This window comes from Corvus hawaiiensis, chromosome 2 (assembly GCF_020740725.1).
Source record: "Corvus hawaiiensis isolate bCorHaw1 chromosome 2, bCorHaw1.pri.cur, whole genome shotgun sequence".
Taxonomy (NCBI): Eukaryota; Metazoa; Chordata; class Aves; order Passeriformes; family Corvidae; genus Corvus; species Corvus hawaiiensis.
Window position 1 is genome coordinate 37,047,807 of NC_063214.1, and position 22,762 is coordinate 37,070,568.

Below are 22,762 nucleotides of genomic sequence, written 5' to 3' on the forward strand. Positions count from 1 at the left end.
GTCTCACCATCCTCATCACGAGGAACTCCCTCCTAATATTCGATTTAAACCTAATCTCTGTCAATGCAAAGCCATCACCCCTTGTCCTATCACTACATGACCTTGTAAATAGTCTCTCTCCAAATTTCTTGTAGCCCCTTTTAGGTACTGAAAGTCCGCAGTGAGGTCTCTCTGGAGCCTTCTCCCCAGGCTGAACAACCCCAGCTCTCTCAGCCTGTTTTCATAGGAGAGGTGCTCCAGCCCTCTCATTGTCTTCTTGGCCTCTTCTGGACTTGCTCCAACAGATCCACATCCTTCTCATGTCACGGATCTCAGAGCTCAGTGCATTACATGCCCTTATAACAACAAATGCTAGGTTGTAATGAAAAATCTTGTCTTTTGGGATAGAATATATTTAGTTGTCTTAGACTCTTCTCAAAGGAGCTATACTTAGAGGTATGAAATATTTTAGCTTCCAAAACAAAAATCCTTGAGGCACTGTGAAAAGCAATTAGTGTTGACAGCACAGGCACTATATCTCTCTCTATATATTTCCAGTATATATAAAAAAATTCTTGAGATGACTTTGCAAGATTTATTTATTAATGAAAGTACTAACTCAGGATTTGGGAACTGCAGGTTTTAATTTCTTACTGTTCTGTGCAGTTCCTGAAGGACTGTATGTGGAGTTTGAGAAGAGAACTTAACAACTAAGTCATGAAAGGGAACTGACAATTTACAGTGTCTGAGGTATCTCACCATATGGAGATATCAGTTACGGACCATATCTGTCGGGCACCGCATGGGCAGAAACAGTTGTTCAGGATTAAAGTCCACAAAACACAGACTGCACCTATAAACTTACAAGTAATGAATTCCAAAAATGGGACAAGATGTCATCCCCTTAAAATCTGCCTCATTAAGATGTTGATACCTTATCCTGAGGTCAGAATCATGATCTCTGTTCTGTTAATAGGACTGTAGCTAGATGTCTCTCATAATGTGTGTAAAGGTGCTGCTGATACATTTTGCCTTTTGAAGAAGCTATTTGGTTAGGATGTTTTCCAATGATGTGCAAATCCATGTTCAGCTCCCTTCTTGACCAGAGAGGAGCTGGTAGTGCTTCTCTTCTCACCCACAAGACTGCACTAAGAATTATGCTGGCAGGTATTATTTAGCTTTTTCTTGCTGGGTTGTTGCCTATTTGTGTGGAATAATTAAATAATTATTGGGACAGAGTACTGATACGTGGCTTTATAACTTAGAGTTTACGGCTATTACTTCTCTGATGAGTATTAAAGTCCCGGACATTTTGTCTTCTTTAGCATACCCAAGGGTGGAACCCTCACTCCCTAGCAAGTGCACAAACACCAGTGTTGAAAAGTCATAAATGAAAAGAAAGCCCTTCTCCCTGTTTTCTCTTCACTCTTTTCCACCTCCCCATTGTCACCATACATATATTTAAATCTGGAAGGGGGAGGATTTAACAGAAAATATTAAGAACTCCACTTCCAATGCCCACTATGTCCAGGGAGCCGTATGTTCATTTCTCTCAAACTGCATTTAGGGGATGCGGGATGTTGCCTTCAGTGGGAAGGTTGGTGACACATAGGGGAGGAAGTGTGGCTGGAGTTCACCTAACTGAGCAGGTTGTGAAGGTGTGCCAGAAACATGGAGTTTGTGGATGCTGACAGTGCTTAGACATTGGGCTGATTGATATGGCCCAGACAACCTCATTTTGGGAACAAACAAATGCCAGGTGCCTTCCTAGAGAACATGGCTATGTAGATGTGACACTACAAAGATAACATGCCTCCAGAGTTTCCGAGGATTTCGACTGCTTTTAAGCTGAATAATTTCAAGTTGCAGTAATAAAGCATCTGCACTGGCTTAAACCAAGGAATAGTTATCCATGTAGCCTGGTACCTAGCTGCCAGTGGGGGCCAGGAGCAGATGCTCAGGAAAGAGTCAGAAAGGACCAAGCCTGTGTACTGGGTGCTTCAGCTGTTTTGCAAGTCTAATCTGAATTTGTTTGAACTAGAAGCACAGAAAGTGTTCAGTGCTGGGAAACTCAGCCTTACCTTATTTTATAAACATTCAGCATGGTATTCACCGCAGCTGACTGGGGATGTGTCCAATCTGCTGCTGGAAATCATCAAGACAGGATTTGTTTGTAATTTTGCCTCTGCCAAAAAGCCTCATTACTTCTTTGGACCAAGGTTTATAAGACCAGCATTCACAGCTTGAAAGCATTTTCTTGAAATTATGGCTCTTAAATTGTCCTTGTTGGAGAGAGAAGACTGTTTTCTTTTCACCCCTAGAAAATGTGAGATAGGGATTGAGCTGAAAGTGGTTTAAATTCAGGTCTTCCACTGCTTCGAGAAGTGCTCTCTCCCTTTCCACTTCCAGATAGGTCTGAGGAAAGGTATTCTCCATCTCTGCTGTCTGTGCAGCAGTATTAGTGGGTTCCTGGAGCCTGAGAGTGGGTGTGCAGTTCTGAGCCCAGCTCCTCAGCTTAGCAAATGGAAAAGCCTAGCCTCAACTAGCCTGGGAGAAAGCTTTCTTCCCTTCCAGGACTCTCTGCATTGCAGCAAACTATCACTAGCTAAAGGATTTCCCTCACTCAAACATTATGTATACATAATACAAAGATAGATACAATTGTAACTCTGAGATGTTTAGAAAATACAATAATGGAGAACACAAAACCACCTAGATGGAGGAATCCATCCAGTGAAACAAAAATGGAGTTGCTCTTTAGTGTGACAATAGAAACACTGCTTGAAGCTGCAGGCTTGTGCTCAGCTCCAGGCACTCATTAGAAGATATAATTTTACCCTTGTTTTAACCTCTGTATTCTTTAATTTGGTCTTCACTGCTGCTTTTTTTCTGGTCAGCAGTGTTTTAACCTTTATCTAGATGGAAAGCTGAGGTGAAGGAAAAGAACACTGCACTGTTGCACTTCCATATAAATCTGGCAACTGAAGGTCTGTGTGTTCCCGTATTATTGTGTGAAAAGACTATTTACTTATAGGGCATATGGTGCAGATACTTTTGCCATATTGAATGATAATAATTTGCAATTACTGTGCAAGTTTGGTCATCACACCCTGATCTCACATGCACAATCTTCATTCAGCACAGTGTGGGATCATTGCTTTGACATGGTCCCCAAAGATTCCAGTTCTTCATTTAATTCCTGTTGTTCCATGCATTTCTTATGTTTAGAGGCTCATTTTGCAAATATATTTAATTGCATCATGGAAAATGAATCCTCTTATATCTGTTTGCTTCAGGAATGCCTGCTATCCTTGTACCCAGCTATTATAAACACTGTAATTACTTCTCTGTCCTCTAAGTGCTGGCTTGTTAAAAGTTCCAGTAGTAAAACCCTTACTTAAAAATCTTCTGCCTGAAGCAATTAACAAACCATTAATCTGTTTCACACTAACAACTTGTCTAAAAAACATGGACCTGCAGCTCCTTCTATATGTGCCTATAAAAATTTTCTTCTTCTATAAAAAGTCTCTTCTCTGGAATTTTGTTTGTTTTCTTTGTTTGTAACTGGGTACAGCTTAATTTGTATGGCTTGATTTACTCCCAGGAGCCACATTTGATTCTGTTTAAGTGATTATACTTAATGTGCAAGAGTCATTAGGTATGATCAACCATAATGTTTCATTAGAAGAGTTCAAAACATTGAGTTTTATGCATCTGTTTCTTCACTAGATTTAGCTCTACAGTATACATTTATCTGATCAAATGCAGTTTGTGTCTGTGGGTTGATTTTGTGCCAGAGCCAATTCCCAAGTAATTGTATTTTGCACTAAGTTCTCCTTCAAGGCAGCAGCAGTCTTTTTAAGGGGTACAGTGTAAGTGACATCTTGGTATGTGTTTTGCTAGTCATGTTCCTTTTGCACCCAAGGATGTGTAACAACCCTAACTAGATAATTGGTACACAACAATGCTGAAGCTTAGCTCCATGTTTGTTAGAGGGTTTTTTTTTAATATACAGTAGCTTTACAATTTTTTTTATGCACTATTAAGGTTTTCTTTACTTGTAGAGATTATTTCATACACTCTCCTTCTCAGCTGGGTTGACTAATGTTTAGAAGTGGGTAACTGCAAAGTCACTGTGTTATTAAAACCCTTATTTATTACTAGCTGCAGCTAAATGTCTTCCCCATACTGGGTATCCATGCTGGGTCTCTATTTATAAATTTGTTATTTGTTCTGTAGCTTGTCAATAACTTGAGTGCCAGAGAGTCTGTTAAATGTCATTTTAGAGTTGCTTCTGAATGTGTTTTAAGATGGTCAGGCCAATGTTTCCATTTTAAACCCAGTTGTATCTATGTGGAACAGTGTCATCCTGCAGACAGAAACGCTCTTGTGATGCTGAGAGTAGGGCAACATGCATATCCTGCCACTCTCTAAACAGACTATTTCTGTCCCACTGGACAAGGCTTGGAACTAGACATCATTCTGCTTTGCCATCTCCTTGTGTCTCCGTAGTTAGACGTGCTCATGATAAAAAGCCTTTTCCTTTGTTTCCTCTCACTTTTTCACAGTGCAGCAGAAAGGAACTTGGGGGTCCTGGTCAATGGCAAGTTGAACATGAGTCAGCAGTGCCCTGGCAGCCAGGAAGGCCAGGTGTGTCCTGGGGGGCATCAGGCACAGCATCGCCAGCCGGGCAAGGGAGGGGATTGTCCCGCTGGGCTCTGCACTGGGGCAGCCTCACCTCGAGTGCTGGGGGCAGTCTGGGGCACCACAGGATAAGAAAGATACAAAGCTGTTAAGAGAACATCCAAAGGAGTGCTGTGAAGAGGGTGAAGGGTCTGGAGGGGAAGCCTTATGAGAAGTGGCTGAGGTCACTCAATCTGTTCTGCCTGGAAAAGAGGAGGCTGAGGGGAGACCTCACTGCAGTTACAACTTCATCACAAGGAGCAGCACTGACCTCTTGTCTGTGGTGACCAGCAGTAACACTCAAGGGGATGGCCTGAAGCTGTGTCAGGGGAGGTTTAGGTTGGATATCAGGAAAAGGCTCTTCACCCAGAGGGTCACTAGGCACTGGAACGGGCTCTCCAGGGAAGTGGTCACAGCACCAGCCTGACGGGGTTCAAGACGTGTTTGGACAACTGAGGAACATGGTGTGATTCTTGGGGATGTCCTGTGCAGGGCCAGGAGTTGGGCTCCATGATCCCTGTGGGTCCCTTCCAACTGAAAATATTTCATGATTCTATGATTTTAGTTTAACATCACTATCACATTGGTGTGCCTTGCGTGAGGGTTTAGAGGACTCACTGGTTTCATACGTCCTCTTTTGACAGGGAGATCTGATTGTTTAGTTTAATAATTGTTTTCTACTGACATTAGTGGGATGGATCTGGGATCTTGATATTAAATTAAATCAGAACAGCATTGATGAAAGAGTCACATCCTCCACAACAGGTTTATTTGGGTTTATTTTTTTTCACATTTACATAATATGCCTATCAAACAACCTCTAGGCAATTTTTTGATCTGTGATTTGTTATTACATCTGCAAAGGATTGGGAGCAGGCCAGAACAGCTGCAAGGGACCAGAAACAATAATTTTCCCCGATGAAAATGTGCCTGAGTATCAACCAGCATACAGAATTAGCCAAACTTTTAATTAAGCTGTGAGTCTCTATTATGATAAGCATTGAGGTCAGACTATTGTGTAAATTCCACTTCTGTGTATCAAGGTCAAAAATTATAGATCTAGTTTGAAAATATCACTTGACAAAAAGCTCTTGCAGTTTTAACATATTTTTTCTAAAGTAATTTTCCTAAACCCTGGTATGTTTCAACAAGGGAATACCAGATTAGTCTGAAAAAATAAAAATAAAAACATAAAAATATCAGACTGTCCCAAGAGACTTCTTCCACAGGCTAGCAGTTCCTCTGAGGAGTGTGTGATATAATTCATTCTTTCTAATAAGATTCTGAGAAGTTATATTTTAACCACCGGCAAAAGCAAGTACATCAACTCCTAAAGTATACTTCTTTGTCCTATAAAGCTGTAAGGGTTCTGTACAATTGATATTCAGGGATGAATGTACTCTAGTTAAGATTCACTCTAAAAATATTTCAGAACAATTTGTCTCACATTTATTAACTCTGATTCTTCACCAAACTGAGCAACTAAGCAAGAGAATTCACTGCCCTCCATGTGCAAAGGACACAGGTCTCCACAGAGAGGTTTAAGAGTCCATTATATATTTCTGAAGTCTACCAATACTTCTTTATTAAAATGTTTCTTAAATAGTTCCCAAGACTAACGAAAGATATCACCCCAAGACTTCTGGATCATATAAAGGTCACCCTGGGAGTGATTTCTTGGATAGATGAATGTGTCTGCTCAGTAAGATAATTATATATGAAAGAGAAAATATCCATCCTCTTTTGTTTAGTTTTTTATAATCTGGAACAGATACTTTCAGGTTTTAGCAAATAGTAAATACAATCCCTGAAGTAACAACCTGGGAAATTAAAGGGAAGCTGTCAACTTGAAAAAATAATTTATCTCCACAGTTTTTGGTTTTTTTTACAATACAGGTACAAATACTAGACAAGTACTAGAAACATGGGACTTCATGCATTTTCAGCTTGTACATTTTACACGTTTGCTTGTCCTTGATCCTCACTCGTACCACTTTAATCTGTCTCAGGTTATAGTGAAAGTTGTCCCTGGTTTAGAGATGAACAATTTACTGCTTGTTTGCCACTATAATATTTAGCTGGATTGTGAATTAAGCATTTGTCTAGACCTTTGTGTACTATGAAGAAGTGAACTTTACCCTTTGTCACTCTCCTCCTCCTTGAAAAGAGCCTTTAGGAATATGTTTCTTTTTCCTATGTAATCTTGATCCACTTACCGGTCCAAATGGATAATCTTTTCATAGAGATCACTTTCTGAGCACGTTTCTCTAACCATATTTGCCTTGCTGTTGGAAGCCTCTGTTAAATTCTACCCTTCCACCATCAATTACCACTCTGTCCTACTCCTAAGGTCTGTCATGTCTCTGCATTCTACTCCTGTACTTCACTAACTCTTGACTTCCACATCTGCTTCCTCAGCTTTTCACATATTCAGTGAAGAACTTTCCTGGTATTGTCACCCCCAGTGCATAGAGGCTTTTCAGAGAGAGTTATGAGACTATCTCATTTCATCTTCAAAATCGTGTTTTGTCCCAAAAGAGAGGTGGTTGCAGTCGTAGCAAGCATTCCTGATACAATATTCTCCTCCACTTGATCAATATTGTCCCACCATTTGCTCTTGTTTCTCCAGTTTCTCTTGTCTTTCTCTTGTCTTGAACTGAAGTGGACAGTTGAATAGAGCAGAACCCTTGTACTGGGTATTGCCCTATGTCTCTATGTGGTGCCTATTTCCCTCCCAACCCAGAAAACTAGTTTTACAGATGAGTTCTGAAATGGAATTTTTAAAATATAGTTCAAATATCTCATGTCTAAAAAATGTCAGGTTAGCTGGATCTCACACTTCCATAAGCCTGCGCAGACCTGCACAATGCCAGTGGAGAAAAATGATTGAAGCTGCAAATGCGTGTCCGTGCCTTTGAATGGGTTCAGCATTCTGGCTGCACCTCAGGTGATGTGTCTGGTTGCTTGTGCTTTCCTGACATGAGGGCAGCCTTGTTCCTCAACAGCTGTAGCCCAAATAGTGGTGTTCAGTTCATTGCTGTAGCTGTATATCATTTCTTCTCTGACAGGACAAACCAAAATGATGATGTTTTCCCAGGTCCTCCATTTTTTTCCAGAAGTGTAGGGAAGCCTACCTGGTTTTCAGAAATGCTGTGCCCTGTCACTGTGTGTGTACATATACATATATATATATATATATATATTTATATATATATTTATATTTTAGCTCAGAACTTTCAAGTAGTCATGGCCTCTCTTTTTGAGAAGAGACAAGGCAAATAGGGGTTGTGCAAGCTGGAAAAAAAAAATGGAATTAGCACTAACAGACATAGTGGATCCAAAGTCCATTTTTGTAGAAGGTGGCTTTTGAAACTCTGGTCTAAACAAAAATGGTAACTTTTAAATTATTGTTGTTTTAATGAACCACTAAAACAAGTTTGATCAGTGTGAGTTTGTTAATTACAACAAGAAGGAGTGAAAGAATCTCCTGAGAGATTTCAGGTCAGTCATTACACCAAGCTGATGTCGTCTCTCACACATTTTTTGGTGTTGTGGTAGTTTGTAGAAAACCAGAGGTCACAAAACTGACAATTTGGTGTCTTCCTAAGCAGTAGGAAGATTTATGACAGACATATGCCTTCACTTATGTAATCACTCTATTCTTTTTCTGAGATATCTGATACTTTTTTGGACAGAAAATGCTCTGGGCACACCCAACGGTATCTTTGCTAGGTCAGCAGCAAGCCTGTAACTGGAGCTTTCAATATTCAGGATGCTGAATACATTGTTGCCTGAAACAGTCCTCTTCTGCAGTCAAAAGTGTATTTATTAATGCTGCTTCTTAATTCAATATCAATTTATTTCTTGGATTCCTTGCTTTTTTCCCCATCCAGGGAATGTGCCTGATATACACAGATATCTTTGCACTCACAGTGGACGATTCTGTTACTTTTGAGGTTTAGAATCATCATATATTACTCTTTGCTTGCAATTTGTGATCATCTCACCCTTAGACAAGGACTAAACCCCTCCTTATATTGGTGCTCTGTACTATGGATAGTCATCACAGAGAAGGGAGGACTGATCTGACATCCTTGCTCAATGCTGAAGAGAGAGGAGTGCTCAAGTTGTAATGATCTTGGAAAAGCAGTCTTTGTGCCTAGCTTCACAGGGCTTTGTTGCAGCCCAGCCAAAAGAAAATGAAGGCTTGGATTGCCTTTGTGAATTGTGATCAGGATGTTGGTCACATATATTCAAAAGAATATTCTTAGTTAACTACAGCTAAGAAAACAGACATGAGGATGCTCCCAAACCATGAAATTACATCGCTGATTACAGGTATTTGTCTTGATAGTAGAAACTACATTTTTGCTCATAGCCTTTCAAAGTGCAATATTAGAATTTACCGTCTCTTTTAGGGCCACCTCTAGTGACCCCTGTTTTACTTAGTACCGCACAAAAATGTGTCAGGAAGATGATCTTGCCTAGTTTCAGCTTTGTGTATAAGCTAGTGAAATGTGGTATTCACCTGGTGGTGGTAATAATGCAATAGGTTGTCAAGATGGGGGCTGCTGTTGTGGTTTAACCTGTCAGGTAGCTAAACATCACACAGCCCCTTCTTCCCTCACCCCTTCTCAGTGGGACGGGGGAAGGAATTGGGAAAAAAAGGGTAAAATTTGTAAATTTTAGACAAGGCTGTTTGACAGAACAGGAATGGAAGGGAAAATAGTAATAACAACAATAATAAAGATTTTTAATATGCAAAACAAATTACACCTACCATCTACTGACCAATGACCATCCTGTTCCTGAGCAGTGACTCCTGGCCAGCTTTCCCCCTGGTTTACATACTGAGCATGATGCCATATGGTATGGAATATCCTTTGGATCACCTGGGGTCTGCTCTCCCAGCTCTGTCTCCTCCCAGGTTCTTGTGCTCCTCCAGCCTTCTCACTGGTGGGCTGGTGTGAGAAACAGAAAAGTCCTTGGCTTAGTGTAAACACTGCTTAGCAACAACTAAAACATCAGTGTCTTATCAACTTTATTCTCATCCTAAATCCAAAGCACAACCCTATACCAGCTTCTAGGAAGAAAATTAACTCTATGCCAGCTGAAACCAGGACAGCTAGGTATACAGAATAGCGCACAGAGCTGTGTTCTGTTGGCATTAACAAACATCAGCGTTGTTATGAGGCTTCTGAATACAACCAGAGTTGGAATTTGAGCCCCTTCTAATGAGAGGTGAGGTTGTACAGTAAGTAGGACATAAAGGTGATTTGGGATGTTTCAAGCAAATGTTCATCAATAGTGAAAGTATTTTCAAGTTTTTCATCTGACATTCTTCAAAATTTGTATGTACATCTCTACCCAAATCAGCCTCCTCAATGGCAGGTACATCCCAGCAAATGGAGAAACGGACACATTGCAAATGCATAGAGTTGCAGACAGATTTAACGTGAGCTGTTGCAGTCAGACAGTTTTTATGAGACTGGATTTATTGCCTCAATCCAGGGTTTCCTTTCTGATAGTGTCATCTGGACCTCGGTGTCAGTGAGCTGTGACAAGGGCACTGTTTCTCAGGCCAGCTCGAGCTGGTGCCTCTGAAGGATTCCTGGTCCAGGAACTGTATGACCTGTGCAAGGTAGTATGCGTGGAAGAGGCATTACACAGACTAAGAGACTTCCTACCTACAACTCTTGGCAGCGCCTGGTACATAAGCATCTGCTCCTTTTCTCAGTGTCAACTGCAGCTGACAGTGAAATTTATTTAATGAAGTTTCAGTAGCCCTTAGACTTCCGTGCTTCTACAAGCTCACAGAAGCCAAAACCCCTGTATAGTCCATAATTTTTTAATAACCTTGGTCAGTGGCTAATGTTAATAGTTCCTGGGGTCCTCATACAAAATACAGGTTTCTGCCATCTCTCCATTAGGCAGTGAAAGATTCTTATCCAGCACTGAGGTCATGACAGTTGTCACAAAGGAAATTGTCAAGCATTGGCAGATCCATGGAGCCCAACCTTCTGCAAAGTATTTAGGGAGTGTTTTCCCTTTCACTTCACTTTATCTGTTTACCAGCATTTAGGGAGCGTGATGATGTGTTCTGCAGTTTAATGACCTGAGTCATTCTACTTACCTTTTGAGTCCTTTGCCTTTGATATATATCAGTGTGAAGCATTTGTAATGCTTTTTAGGAGGGAAGCTGGATGAAGAGGTATGGCACTCTGTTTTGCCGAAGGTTTTGTTTAGCTGCAGTCTTTTTGCATGTCAGCATGAGTATAGATGATTGTGGAGCTCAGCAGCCATGACTTAGCAAGGCAGCTTGCCACTGTAATGACAGCCACTGCTTATTTCCCCGCCCTATGGCTCTGGCTGAAACAAATATTCTTCTATAAGAAGGTTTAGGATGCTTCAAGCAAAACTATCTTGAGAAGTAAAAGTCATTACAATATTCTTCAAGGCTTTGATTTTGTTTTTTTTGGTGGTTTGAGCTTTTTTTTTCTTATCTTTAATGCAGGGTTTATATTCCTGTATTAGTGTAAAACACCTTTGGTCATCCTAAGTATCACTTTATATATATCAATATATCAGTCCTGCTCTCAAAATGGAACTGATTTTATTACTGCTGTTGAGTAGACTGACTTAATTTCACCATTTCTGGCAAGAAAAGGGACAAAATGTAATCTCAACTGAAATGTGGATAGTTTCCTCCTCTGTAATTTCTCTGGAGGTGTGTGTAAATAGGAAGAATCTGTGTGGGCCAGTGGAGGAGACAGGAGATTGGTTTCTATTCTTGCATTTGCTGTGGACCCGTGGCACATCATGAGATAAATCAGAATTCACATTTTCTGAGTGACTTATTTAAACATATTTCCTGCAAGGTTATCATGCAGTACACTGCACGTTCTTGGGTGTTTCTCCTGTTTTGAGTTAGAATCACAGAAGTGTTTGCTTTGGAAGGGGCCTCAAAGATCCTCTAGCTCCAACCCCCTGCCATGGGCAGGGACACCTTCCAGTAGACCACGCTACCCAAAGTCCCATCCAACCTGGCCTTGAACACTTCTATGGATGGAGCACCTGCAGCTTCTCTGAGCAACTTGTTCCAGTGCCTCACCATTCTCTTGGTAAAGAATTTCTTCTTAGTACCCAACCTAAACCAGTTTAAAACCATTACCCCTTGTCCCATCACTACATGCCCTCGTCAAAAGTCCCTCTCCAGCTCTCTTGTGGCCTCTCTATGTACTGGAAGGCTGCAATAAGGGTTAGATCCTGTCCTAAACTGTGAGTGGTAACACACATACAGACCCTTGTTCATTCTGCTGACAACTGAGAGGGATACAGTCCTTTGCAAGCAACCATTCTAACCCTCCTGACCTGAAGTATAGGTATTACAGTTAGGAATAAATGAAGAGCTGCCCCCAGAGGCCAAGGCAACCCACAGGAGCTATTGCACTAAGTCCTTCTCCATCAAAAACTCTAACCTCATTTTCATAAATGCCCTATTATCTCTAATATGAGGTCAGTCCATGGCAGCTCTATGGAACAATGGTTACCAAGAAGTTCATCACCTTGTACCTTAATATAATTCATAGTAATTAATACAGTCTCTCTCATTATGGTTTTTGCAGGGGACCAGATAGAAATGCAACAACAGCAGTTAGGTAATTGCAATTTAATTGGAAAGGGGCCATTTGCAGGGGTGCAGAGCTGGGAAAGGTCAATGGGCAACATCAGGCTTTGCTATGCTGCAGAGGCAAGGATAAAGGCTGTCCTCCTCCTCTCTGTTCCTTGCATTGTAGTGCCATTTGACTGTACCTTTAAAAGATTTGATCCAACTCCTTGGAGGCTCCAAGAATTTAGGAACCATTTCTGCTCCTGGATAAAAGTGTAGTTAAGCTCATCATGTGCTACACACATACAGTGTGTATGAAATGTGGAAACTGCTCTGTGAGATCCTCCTGGCCTGGAGTGCACGGCAGTGGTTTACTCAAGTGTTTTGCATCTCTGCAGTTATGTTTGCTGCCTCAAATCTATTGTGCACCTTTTTGAAGAGTCTGATGTTCATTTAATTTATTTCTGGTTTTCAGGAGAAAATGCACTAACTGGGGACTTAGAGTTAGTGTGTAGGTCTTCTGTTAAGAACTTGACTTCAAGTTAAATATCCTAAGGGAGACTACTGGAGTAGCAGTTGAGCTAAAGGGCTGTACATATCCTTGGGATTTTTGACAAACCCAGCACTGAGCCCTGAACTGAGTAGTGAATTTTCCACACTGTGCTAGGAACATCTTTAGAGGAAAATTATATATTCGTTTCAAGAAGAATTAAACATGAGAACAATTAAAAAATAGTGTGTTATTATAGCAACCAAAGTAGTTGGCTTTTTTTTTTCCCTGGTTGTTAAAAAAAAATCCACGCTGATGCAATAAAAAATGACACAAGAGAATAAATGTATCAAGTTGTTATGGCAACTGAAATATGTAGGTTGGAATTTATGTATCCAGAACTTCTATGTAAGTAAAATAAACATTATCCTTGCTAATTAAAATAGCATGCAAAGATTATTTAATTTAAAATCATTATTCATGTTTTCCCTTACAATTAATTACTTACTTTCTTTTTTTTTCTGTTTCCAAGTATTTGCATTTGCTTCCAGCTGTGGTCTGCTTGTATTTTCACGGCAAGATTGTGATTTCACTAATATGGGCTAAAGTGTGGAGGGAGTCCACTGAAGCTAATGAATAAAATCTGTGCAGGTGGGCACAACTGGAATCAAACCATGTGCTTTAGCATGTCACTCTTGCTGCAGGTGACCTTTCTGCTTGCAGAGCCTTTTGGCAGGTGTCATTATTCCATGCTTGAAGGGATCTCCCAGCAGGCACAGCGCTCTGGCTTTCTTCTCAGTGCGATACAGCGCACATGGAACTCCTTCCAGAGCTTGTTTCTGCATGCAGCCTGCCCTCTTCAGCTGTAGATTTTGCTTCCAAGATATTTTATGATAGCAAATTCTAAATGAGCATTCATTAATAATGTTCAGCCTTTTAATTTTTCTAGTCCTTTTCCTCCAGCCTTCATAAGAGTTCAGTAATAGCTTCTGCTTTATTTGAAAGAAATAGATCGTTAATATCCCAAATTATTCTTCATGTTTTATCTTTATGTCCAGCAAAGTGCAGGCTGATAGCTGAAAGGTAAAGGAATGAGGAGAATGATCTGACTCAGATCCCAGTGAGTTGGGGAAAATGCATTTATTTGTTTAACATTTTAATCTCATTCATTCTCATGTTCAGAGGTGTCTAAATTTGCCCTATGGAGTTTAAAAACACTGCTACCAGGAATGTTTTGGAAAATACCCAATCAGGGTAAGAACTCAGCAATACTTAAGTTAATTGTCTGCATTTCTTGGAGGCAGTTATCTACCTGGCATGGAGCTGCAGCTGGGGTGTGTCTTTGCCTGAAAACTGCAACCAGTCTGTCCAGTCTCATTCTTTGAGTGCCATTTCCATGCATCTGAACTGTAAATTATTTATCTCTTCCTTCTTGCAGCAGAGTTAATCTTTGCAATGTTTTTTTTTGCTCACTTTACCTCTGCCACATCAGATCCTGCCAACCACTGCTCTTTGGTATGCCAGGTCTCAGCAGGGGAGACTGTACTTGAGCAACAGCCCTCTCAAGGCTTGTGTTTGTGAGGGGGCTGCACAGTGCCCTGCTCCCTCCCTGCTGCACAAATCATCACACATGGCAGAGTCCACCACTGTGTGACCTTAGTGACACTCTGCTGCCTGGGAAAGGAGACACATGAATGCCTTGATTTGTATCCCAGCTCGAAAATAAAGCTCTGCATGAGCTCTTCTATTTTCTGCCCCTTTACTCCCCTCTCCTAAGACCCCTCCTGGAGTACTGCATCCAACTCCCAGCACAGGAAAGATGTGGACTGTTGGAATGAGTCCAGAGGATGGGTGCAATGATGGAGTGGGGGCTGGAGCATCTCTCCTATGGAGACAGGCTGAGAGAGCTGGAATTGTTCAACCTGGAGAAGAGAAGGCTCCTGGGAGACCTTAGAGCACCTTCCAGTACCTAAAAGGAGCTTATAAGAAAGATGAGCACACACTTTTTAGCAGAGCCTGATGTGATAGGACAAGGGCTAAATGGTTTTAAGTTAAAGGAGGGTAAATTTAGATTTATATAAAAGAAATAATTTTTTTTACAATGAGGGTGGTGAAAGGCTGGAACAGGTTGCTCAGAGAAGTGGTGGATGCCCACCCCAGGAGACATTCAAGGTCAGGTTGGATTGTACTCTGAGCAAGCTGATCTAGTGGAAGGCGTCCCTGCCCACAGCAAGGGCATTGGAATAGGTGACCTTTAAAGTTCCCTTCCACCCAAACCATTCTATGATTCTATGACAAGTGACACTGGAGATGGAGCCTGCATCAGCAAAATGAATCCTGTGTGTCCTCTGGTTAGTCACCAGGTTTGAGTCTGTGGGGCCAAGTGACTCCAGCCAGCTTCATCTGAACTCTCTGTCTGGGAGGAGAAAAGCTGATGCATGAGCTGGTGTCTCCTCCCTGCCTGAATTTCCTGCCTGGAAAGTCAGTTGTCTTGCCGTAGATTGGAGTCACGGTGCAGCAGGATAATTGTGTGATATGGATAGTGAGGGAAATCAGGTCTGAGTATAGGTTTTGTGTTAGTCTGAGTGACTACTCAGTAACTGATGGCTTGGATGAGAGCTTTTAGATGGTTGGTCAACTCTGTATCGGGGACGAGCAAATACAAAGTTCACCAGTGACATTCTGACATCCAGAAACACACTGAGAGCAAGATTTGCTCTCAGGAGGGTGCAGCAGCATTAAATCAGATCCTGACCTTTCTGAGACATAAGTCCACAGCCAGATAATTGTTCCTGGGCTGTAACACTCTTTAAGGCTGTCATAAAATTTTCTGAAAGGTTGAATCCATATAAGTTAAAGTGAAATCATAAAAATCCCAGGACAAACTAAATATTATTGTGATATTTATGCTCACTGTCAAATACAATAACTTAAAAAAAATTAGAACACTTGTGCTGTGATTTGCACAGTAGAATCTATGCCCAAATATGTTATTTTTCTTTTCTCCTTTCACATTTACTGGTCATATTGGGAACACTGGTGCAGAAGGGACTGCATTGACATTCTTACAGGGCTTAGCCATGAGACCTCGTAGTGCTCTACAACATCACCCTGACTTAAGACAGCTGCAAAAGCTGAACTAATGCAATGTGATGTGGAGCAAACCTTGATGTCATCAAAAAATGAACAAGAAACCCTAACATGGAAATGGAAATAAAATCCTTTCTGACATCTAAATCATTTGACATGGATCCATGCCTTTCTGTAGGCCTTATAAATACTGAATTAGAAAAGAAAGCTCTGCTATATTATTTCTGGATTGAAATTTAGGCCCGGCTGAGGCAAATTAAACTGCTTGACTTCTGTGGGATTATATTTCTGATTTTAGTTTCTAGCATGGCCTGCTCTGGGATTGCCTGAGTTTTCAGTGATATTGATGAAAGTCATATCCTGTCAAAAATTTGTTGAATAAAATTTCTTCCTGTAATAAGGACTATAAGAGGCATAGAAATAGGACTAGCAGGGTACAGAAAGAGCAAAACACATCTTATGATCTCTAGGATTACTTCTCTGCATGGCACTGCAGGAAAAACTCATCAAGCCCTCAGTGATGCTTTGTCTCCCACAATCTGTCCAAGATGTACAACTTCTTTTGTTCTTTGGTGGTCCAGTGATGCTTGCAGCACGTTTACGAGAGGTGTCAGCTCTGCCAAGGTACGGCAGAAAGGTGCAGAGCTTGGAGGACAGACCACAGGCACAGAAGGTGTTTGTGCTGTTGCTGGCACGTGGTAAAGGATGAACTTGACTTGGGTCCAGTTCTAGTTTACACACAGCTTGAGCAGAGTGTGAGCAGGTTGGCTGTACCTGGCGCAGAGGTCTGCCCTGTTTTTTGCTAGTAGCAGCATCCTGCTGAGCATCTCAGTTCAGCTCAGGTTGCTTCCTACTCCAGCATAGCTGCTGAATGAATTAATTTACATCAATGTCCTGTAAAATGGATAATTCCAGCATATATTATGTTGAAATGAAGCTTTTTAAATGTTCTAATGATTTTCAAATATGCTTGCTCTAGAAAAGTTAATTAAATAAAAGCAGTATCACTGAGCACTATGTTTCTGGGAGCATTTGGTTTCCAGGATGATAGATTTCCTGACAGATATCAGCATCCAAAAGTTAACAGATCACTGGGGTCTTTTATTTCTTTCCCCTCCTCATGTAAATCACTTGGGGCAAGCAGGCATTTATTGACAGGCTCTCATGAGACTGGAGCAGAGCTACCAGCTGGTGAACCAAAGTGCCAAAAGACATCTCAGATCAGTCTCTGTTTTGAATTTCTCTCACTAAAAGCATAGATGGGAGTGTTTCCTAAGCCAGGGGCTGTAGGGGAAGGTGCATTAGCTCTCTGAGCCCTAAGGCAGTTGCACACTTATTTGGGCTCATGGACTGCAGCTCCTCACACTTCCACCCACCCTCCTGGGCCCTTTGTAAAGCTGATCAGCTTTTTCTAGCCACATAGCCCTAGAAAATATTCCATGAGTCCTGGAAACAATATCCTAGAACATGGAAGAGCAGAATAAAGTTTGCATGTATGTTTCCTGGTTTTTTTTTTTAATATTTTTTATATTCTCAGTGTTGGATTTCACCCCAAGAAATAAACATGTGGTAACTATTGGGGATAACAAGTTCCTTCTACGGATATATCCGGTATAAATTCTGGAAATTCTATAAATTCTTACAACAGACTGGAGAATTCATCCACCATTACCTGTCTTGGCTGCTATAGGAGGACCTCCCATAGAAACTCACGGAAACCCCTTATGTCATAATTGCCTGTGAGGGCAGATGCTCCTTCTGTCTGGTTGCTGGCTCAGACATGAACTGGAACATGCTGCCTGCTGAAAGTGGAACCAGTGACAAGTCTTTAATAACTTATATCTATGTACTTTGTCAAAAAATAATCAGCCAGAGTTTTGCTGTCAGTTGATTGTGTCAATTGTGCATGTCCTAAAAAGTTACCAGCAACATGTGTTATAAGCACAGAAAAACTTCACTGAGCACTGTTAAAATTAGACAAAATTAGCAAGGTAGGTAATGTGGTTATAATTTTATTAATAAATATTTAAATAATGCTGTAAATTTGCACAATGAAAGAGACTGTGCTGAAGAGATTATGGTCTAAATAGTACCTGTTAATTATAATCTAAATAGATTAGCGTGAATTATGCACAAAATTAGAAGGCTGCTTTAGGAGTGATCTACGAGGCTCATGGTTACTAACCATGTGGGTAAAGTTACCAAGTGAAGTTTTGATCTGCCCTTGCAACATTTGCTTGTGAAATCTCTTCTGTTTCTCTGACCAATTTGAAGAGAATAAGATAATGCTTTCTTCTGTGAAGAGGAAGATAGAGTTTTTCCAACTATCAGCCCTCTGGATGCAGGAGTGCGATAAAAAGTCTATAGTTTTGGCAGTAGTTTTAGTTCAAGCTTGAAGTCATTATTTCCAGAACCTCCTGCAAGAATGTGTGAGCACGGCACGTATTGTCCACTGCATTTGCAGTCTGTCATGCTGGGGCTGCCAGGTCTGCATCTCCTGCTCATGGTTCAGGAATAACGAGGTGTTGCTGAAACACTTCCCTTGCACGAGCAGGCAGCTTTTGGCTATAAAGTATACAAATGAATTTAAGCAGGATAGGTTTTTTGTTGGCCTCCAAAGGGAGGGTTGTATGTAATCAAGAATAAGAAAAGACTCAAATCCAAGATTGTTAGTTTTTAATAAATCTATCACAATGCACAGCAAGTATTCTTTCTGCCTCTTGGATTATACAGTGTTGGAGTGAAAGCTCTTCTGGACTCAGGCCCAGAGGGAAGCCAAATCACAGGGGTTGAATTAAAACCTTTGGACAAGCTGACATACATGAAGCCACACCAAAGTGAAATAGAAATATAGATTTTTTTAACTTTTAGTAGAAATATATGCTAAGTGTCTTAAACATTAAAAAGCTGTAGCAGGGACCTTAAACACAGTTTTTACTGCAGCAGTGTTACCTTTTCACAGAATTCTTTACTTTAGCCAAAATATAGATAGAATTATACTGTTCACATTTTTTAGATAGAGTGTTCACATAAACAACAAGAGCTGATAGAAACTGTATATGCAGATCTGTGTAATACCTGTGTAACACTTGTGTAAGGCTTACAACTGTTAGAATTAGACCTGGATAGGTTAAGAAAAGAAAAACTGGAATAGTGTGTTAATCTTATTGGTCAGTTAGCAAATATAATCCACACTTCTGTGAGAAAAAATATATAGAGTATATAGAGCATATAGAAGAAGTAGCTGGTTTTGCCTGCTGTTTGCTGTTGCTGCTTGGCTTTATCATGTAACCCCCTTCGAACTCTGCCTTCAAGAAAGCTATGAGACTGTGAAATAAAGAACTTAGCAGAACAGCAGCCTCCTCTGCTCTCTTACCCTGGTCGGGGAAGGAAGGGTACCCCGTCGAAAGCTCAACGATACAGTCCCATTTATTTCGTAACACAGAATTAAATATCTCTTGGTGTTCACATGGTTTGCTAGCATATGCTTTGTTTAAGTTGGGAAACCATATATTATTTTGCTAATGATTATTGAACCTTAATACACTGGAACAGAGAGATGTTCCAGATTTATTACAATTACTCTTGCTTGACCCTCCTAATGTCCTAGATTTCCTGCTCTTTACAATGAATTTGTGACCCATTTCCCTAAGGAAAACAATGGAAACATTTCATAGCATCTTATGACATTGTTTTATGTTCTTTCAAAATATTGGAGCCAATTAATGGTGAAAAATTTGAGGGAAAAAATATGTAAAATGTAAACAAAGTAAGTTTCTTATCCAATTTTGCAGCCGCACTCATTTGATAAATGTTACCATAGAAGTTTCTGCTGAAGCTTGTCAAACCCCTTTTGAGAAGTTGCAGAAGCTGAGCTCCTTTAGGATCAGGATCCTTTAGCTCTTGATGATTAGAGCAAATAAATAATGTATTGATTTGCAGAGTTTATATTGTTGCCTGTAAATAATAACAATGAAAAACATTTATGTCAGGTATTTGAAGAAAGCAAAGATGAAATGAAATTTTTGTGCATGCTTTTTAGCTCCTTGCAAAACCAATTTTCTCTTACTGAAAGAAACATCTAGGGAGTTGTTTGGATTTTCTGTAGGCTCTGGGTCAAGACCTGGGTTCAGTTTCCTGCTGTCCTTGAAAATTTTGGCCTCGTTGTCTTTCTGTCCCTTCCTCCCTTCCAGATTACAAATGGGAAATATTCACCACCGTTTGGTGACTAGAAACCAGCCAAGGCAATGCATGGCTCTCCATGTGAGGAGGACAGGACACTCCTGGAGTCCTGTGTACTTAGCCCCATGTAATGCTGAGCTGCTGGGCCTGATCCAGCCTTTAAATGCAGCCTTTACTGGAGCACAAGACTCATCCATTGGTTCCAGTGAAGCTAAAAGCACGTGTCTAAGTAGTTGCCTGGATTGGGGCCAGCACTCAGTCTTTTGCTGGACAGAGCCCTAAATAAACAACCTAGCATCAGAGGGGAGAACATTTGCACATGTGAGTGTGATTTGGCTGTTTCTTGTTGTTTCCTAAGTTGTGCTGGCAGTGGTTGCTCTACTTAAAATGCTAACAATTTCTTGCCTGTTGTGTTAAAATTGACTGCACTCCTGTTGCCCAGGCTAAAACAGCATGGGTCTAAATCACTCAGGGTGCTCGTGATGCTCAGCACCCACAGATACAATTCTGTTTGAATCCTCCCCGCTTTCCTGTTTGTGCTTTTGCAAAGTGCCCAGAAATTTTCTGAGATCCGAGTAAGAGGCAGTCATCACGTTTCATTCAAAGGCTGACTCTTCAAGCACATTTTTGCAGGGCAGAGCATTGTAAACAGAGATGTCATTTGTAATATTTACTGTCTTAATGTAAAATCTACAGTAATGTATTAGATTTCCAGCAGGAAAATTGAAAAAACAAACATAGCCATTTACTATGTCTTCTGCCAAAGATATTATTTGAAGAAATACTATGTGTTTTATGAGGGTTTTGTGTAAGCAATGTAAGATTGAAATCTGTGTAAATGAAGGAAAGGTAACAAAAAATGCATTTTAATTTAAAAGAGTTGCACATATGGTTCCTAGTCAAGCATGAAACCTTTTAAAAAAATGTTTCACTTAGGAGAATGTAATGAATTAGAAATAAGAAAACAAGCCAGATAGTTTGTTTGTTGCTGTAAGGAGATATATTACATATTCCTGCAGCTACTCCAGATGAGAACCCCATCACTGTCAGCAGGTCTTGTCAGGGCACTGATTTCCTTCCTTATCTTTGTGTTCTGTTGCCGAGAGCTGCAGAGCACCTTGAATGATTTCTGAAGTCACAGAGAGATTATGATAAGCATCATCTTGCAGATTTAGCCTATTAAGACCTTCACAGACTTCCATGAGAGTGCCTGTAGGATTAAACCCAGAAAGTTTTGCATGACAAAACACTGAGGTGAAAATCTTGTATAGAAGCCACCAGATACTTATCCAAATTCAGGCTGCCCTTTTGTGTGTGCATGCTCATCTGTATGTTTAAATGTAATTGAATTAAAGCACACATCTCAGCTACTTTATTTGTGGTTTTTTTTACCTTCCTCTTTAGCCTGCAGCTTCCAACAGATCAGAAGGACCTGGACAATGTCATGAACACAAGGAGAACACGACTTTTGAAAACTATGTGGTAGACATGAAGACAAAGGTATTGTCCACTCTTTTTTTTTTGTGATGGAGAATGAAATCCTTGTTTAGTGAAGTTTTGCTGGAGGTGAAGGACATATTGAATTTGAGCTCCTGGATTATTTTTTTTCTGCTTAATGACTGCATGTACATTATCACATTTGAATGAGGCTTACAGCTGCCATTTATTGTTGTATGTTACTAGCTCTGGGTATTTTCTGCTGACCTAGGCAGGATTTAATTTTTGTTTTTATGTACAAATCTTGTTCATATTGGTGATGGTGCTACAGATTAGCTGATCTCAAGGTGGTTTCATTTCAGTCTATTTTAGAGGTACAAGTTGTTGCACAGTTAGTCAGTTTTATTCCAGGTGTTTTCAGTCTCTCAGTGTGTGTTGTAGTTTCTTTTTGGTCTGGAGTCAGTATGGAAGAATATGAATGTCAGCAAAGTGATGATTTTTGTATGGGCAGCCTAACGATACCGATCATAAAACTCTGCTGAATAGCGTTACTTTATGGCTGTGCTAAGGGGGTGTGTTACACTTCCCTGTCTTGCTGCTTGCAACGGTGAAGTTACAAGTGTTTCATTATAGTATCTCCATTATTTTCATAGGTTCACAACTTGGCTGGAACAATTCCCTTGGGCTTAGGTATTATTATGCACTCTTTCAGCCTTGGCATCATTTTGTGTTTTTTCTTTTTGAAGTGAAAGAAACTTATTAAATTTTCTTTTAAAGTAAACAAGCTGGAAACATGATGAAAAGAAAAGAGACATTAACTGAGCTGGTGTGCTTGTATGGTGCCTTGTAGACTTCAGCAAAAGTTGTTCCTAACAGTGGAAACTTGCGGATTATTCCTCTTGTCTAAGACTTTTCCATGGGCTTTGTTTCCATTTCTAGATTAATTTCTCTGCTCATTAAATTTAAAAAATCTGAAGATCTAATTTTCTCACATGATTTTCTGAGTTTCTTGTGTTGTTGTGTTCCAGTTTCTCAATCAGAAAAGCTTTTGTACCATATGGGACCATAGTGGTACTTGATAGTTGAAATATGAGAACATATATACTCATTGGAATTTGTCTTTATATTTATGGATGATATTATTTATCCAAAGCAAGGGATTATCAAAAGTCTGAGATACGCCCTAAATACATTGTGTCCATGAGGATGTTGTGAAAATAATGGGATGTAGTTGATCTCATCCCCATTTCACAACATGATTTTTGTTATGAATGCCCAGCTGAACAATGCAC

General features: G+C 40.3%; 1 protein-coding gene across 12 annotated transcripts in view; it reads left to right on the plus strand.

The window, feature by feature from the left end:
- DLG2 (discs large MAGUK scaffold protein 2) overlaps positions 1-22,762 on the plus strand; it is a 1,000,200-nt gene that overhangs the window by 130,267 nt on the left and 847,171 nt on the right. For all 12 annotated transcript variants that reach the window (XM_048294433.1, XM_048294432.1, XM_048294434.1 and 9 more), the window contains one exon: positions 21,438-21,533. In XM_048294433.1, coding sequence (XP_048150390.1) covers positions 21,438-21,533 — 96 coding nt within the window. The remainder of the gene's footprint in view (positions 1-21,437; positions 21,534-22,762) is intronic.